We start from the raw sequence: 2,785 nt of genomic DNA, 5'->3' as shown, positions 1-2,785 counted from the left end.
TCTTTCTGTCTGTCTGTCTTTCTGTCTGTCTGTCTTTCTGTCTCCGTCTTTCTGTCTGTCTGTCTTTCTGTCTCCGTCTTTCTGTCTCTGTCTGTGTCTGTCTGTCCTTCTTTCTGTCTCTGTCTGTCTGTTGATCTTTTTGTCTGTCTGTTTGTCTGTCTGTCTCTGTCTTTCTGACTGTCTGTCTTTCTGTCGGTCTGTCTTTCTGTCTCCGTCTTTCTGTCTGTCTGTCTTTCTGTCTCCGTCTTTCTGTCTCTGTCTGTCTGTGTCTGTCTGTCCTTCTTTCTGTCTGTCTGTCTTTCCGTCTGCTTGTCTTTCTGTCTCCGTCTTTCCGTCTTTCTGTCTCCGTCTTTCTGTCTGTCTGTCTTTCTGTCTCCGTCTTTCTGTCTGTCTGTCTTTCTGTCGGTCTGTCTTTCTGTCTCCGTCTTTCTGTCTGTCTGTCTTTCTGTCGGTCTGTCTTTCTGTCTCCGTCTTTCTGTCTGTCTGTCTTTCTGTCTCCGTCTTTCTGTCTCTGTCTGTGTCTGTCTGTCCTTCTTTCTGTCTCTGTCTGTCTGTTGTTCTTTTTGTCTGTCTGTTTGTCTGTCTGTTTCTCTTTCCGTCTGCTTGTCTTTCTGTCTCTGTCTTTCTGTCTGTTTGTCTGTCATTTGTTCTTTGTCTTTTTTTCCTATATAATACGAATGTCTAATCTGTCATTTGATGCCTTTTGGAGATTTCTCCATCTTTTCTTGGCGTCTTTATGCTCATTAACATACATTTCTACCTGGGGGGGGGGGGGGGGGGTACTTACTAACTCCCCTTTGATAAAACCGTTCCTATTTCCAGATGAGGCTTTGTTTCCATCTCGGTGCGTCGAAGCTCCGCCTCCTGTCCCTCGCCCTGCTGTGCCTCGTCCCGCGGGCCGTCACATCGCCCCCCCGCTCCCCCCCAGCCCCCCCCGCCCTCCTGCCCCCGGGGGGGGCGGCCGAGCTGGAGTCCGCCCTGCTGCACCTCCGGGCCGCTCTGGACGACCCGAGGGTAGGCCCGTAGACAATTAGCACGTGATTGTCCAATTATTTCACATAATCACGGTTTCATTTAACGTACATTTACAGTAACTATGGCAACAATTAGCAGCAAGTTACTGTGAATTGTTTTTCCAGTAAAGGTACTAAAGGTACTTAAGGTACTACAGGTACTAAAGGTACTAAAGGTACTACAGGTACTAAAGGTACTACAGGTACTAAAGGTACTAAAGGTACTACAGGTACTAAAGGTACTAAAGGTACTAAAGGTACTAAAGGTACTACAGGTACTAAAGGTACTACAGGTACTAAAGGTACTAAAGGTACTTAAGGTACTACAGGTACTAAAGGTACTAAAGGTACTACAGGTACTAAAGGTACTAAAGGTACTACAGGTACTAAAGGTACTACAGGTACTACAGGTACTAAAGGTACTACAGGTACTACAGGTACTAAAGGTACTACAGGTACTAAAGGTACTAAAGGTACTAAAGGTACTTCCATTTACAGGATTTTATGTATTCACTGTAAAATACAAAACAATTAACTTTACTGTACTACTTACAGTACTATAGTGGATATATTGGGATTTTTTACAGTAATACTTTGACTACTGTGATTCTTTCTTTCTGTCTCTGTCTGTCTTTCTGTCTGTCTTTCTGTCCCTTTCTGTCTGTCTTTCTGTCTCTTTCTGTCTGTCTTTCTGTGTCTTTCTGTCTGTCTTTCTGTCTCTTTCTGTCTGTCTTTCTTTCTGTTGTTCTTTCTTTCGTCTCCATCTTGTTGTCTCTGTCTGTCTTTCTGTCTCTTTCTGTCTGTCTTCCTTTCTTCCTCTGTCTTTCTGTCTGTTTGTCTGCCTTTCTGTCTCTTTCTGTCTGTCGTTCTTTTTGTCTCTTTTTGTCTGTCGTTCTTTCTGTCTCCGTCTTTCTGTCTGTCTTTCTATCTCTTTCTGTCTGTCGTTCTTTCTGTCTCTTTCTGTCTGTTGTTCTTTTTGTCTCTATTTGTCTGTCGTTCTTTCTGTCTCCGTCTTTCTGTCTTCCTTTCTTCCTCTGTCTTTCTGTCTGTTTGTCTGCCTTTCTGTCTCTTTCTGTCTGTTGTTCTTTTTGTCTCTATTTGTCTGTCGTTCTTTCTGTCTCCGTCTTTCTGTCTGTCTTTCTATCTCTTTCTGTCTGTCGTTCTTTCTGTCTCCGTCTTTCTGTTTGTTTGTCTGTCTTTCTGTCTCTTTCTTTCTGTCTCCGTCTTCCTGTCTGTTTGTCTGTCTTTCTTTTTGTCATTCGTTCTTTGTCTTTCTTTCCTTCTACCTTTCTATCTGTTTCTGTCTTCCTGTAAAAACACAGTAGTTGGTAGTGGGTACAGGTAGAAACACTTAAAGCCGGGTCACATGACAGGGATGAACAAAAAGACGGATCCCGGGATTCAATCAGAACTTTAACTTGTTTTAAAAAGTAATAAATAAATAAATACTTTTAAATTTGACTGAAATAGACGATTACCTCTGTCCTCCATCATGTGGATCCGTTGCAGCTCTACCCGAGGGCCGAGTGGCTCGTCCGGCACGACGCCGGGGCCGAGTGGCACCAAGACCCCCGGAGACCGGTGCTGGACCCCCGGAGACCGGTGCTGGACCCCCGGGAGGAGGAGAGGGGGGCGGAGGAGTCAGAGGAGGAGGAGGACCGGTCCTGGGAAGAGGGGCAGCTCAGGGCCCAGAGAGGAGACCTGGAGCCCCCCCGCTGTCGCCCTTCCCCGGGGGTCCACTCCCTGGAGAACATGGACTATCAGAAGGGGGG

At 45.6% G+C, this 2,785-nt stretch overlaps 1 protein-coding gene across 1 annotated transcript; it reads left to right on the top strand.

Annotated features, from left to right (window-relative positions):
* Window positions 1-822: 822 nt before the first annotated feature.
* Window positions 823-2,747, top strand: LOC116679436 (RNA-binding E3 ubiquitin-protein ligase MEX3C-like; the record flags this gene model as incomplete). Its single annotated transcript, XM_032509080.1, has 2 exons — window positions 823-1,014; window positions 2,523-2,747. Coding segments are annotated over exons 1-2 (417 nt in total), but the record flags the coding sequence as incomplete, so codon positions are not given.
* Between the last annotated feature and the right edge of the window lie 38 nt (window positions 2,748-2,785).

This window comes from Etheostoma spectabile, unplaced genomic scaffold, assembly GCF_008692095.1.
Source record: "Etheostoma spectabile isolate EspeVRDwgs_2016 unplaced genomic scaffold, UIUC_Espe_1.0 scaffold00013095, whole genome shotgun sequence".
NCBI classification, from domain to species: Eukaryota; Metazoa; Chordata; class Actinopteri; order Perciformes; family Percidae; genus Etheostoma; species Etheostoma spectabile.
The sequence above is the reverse complement of the archived record's forward strand: the minus strand, read 5'-3'. Positions and strand labels throughout refer to the sequence as shown.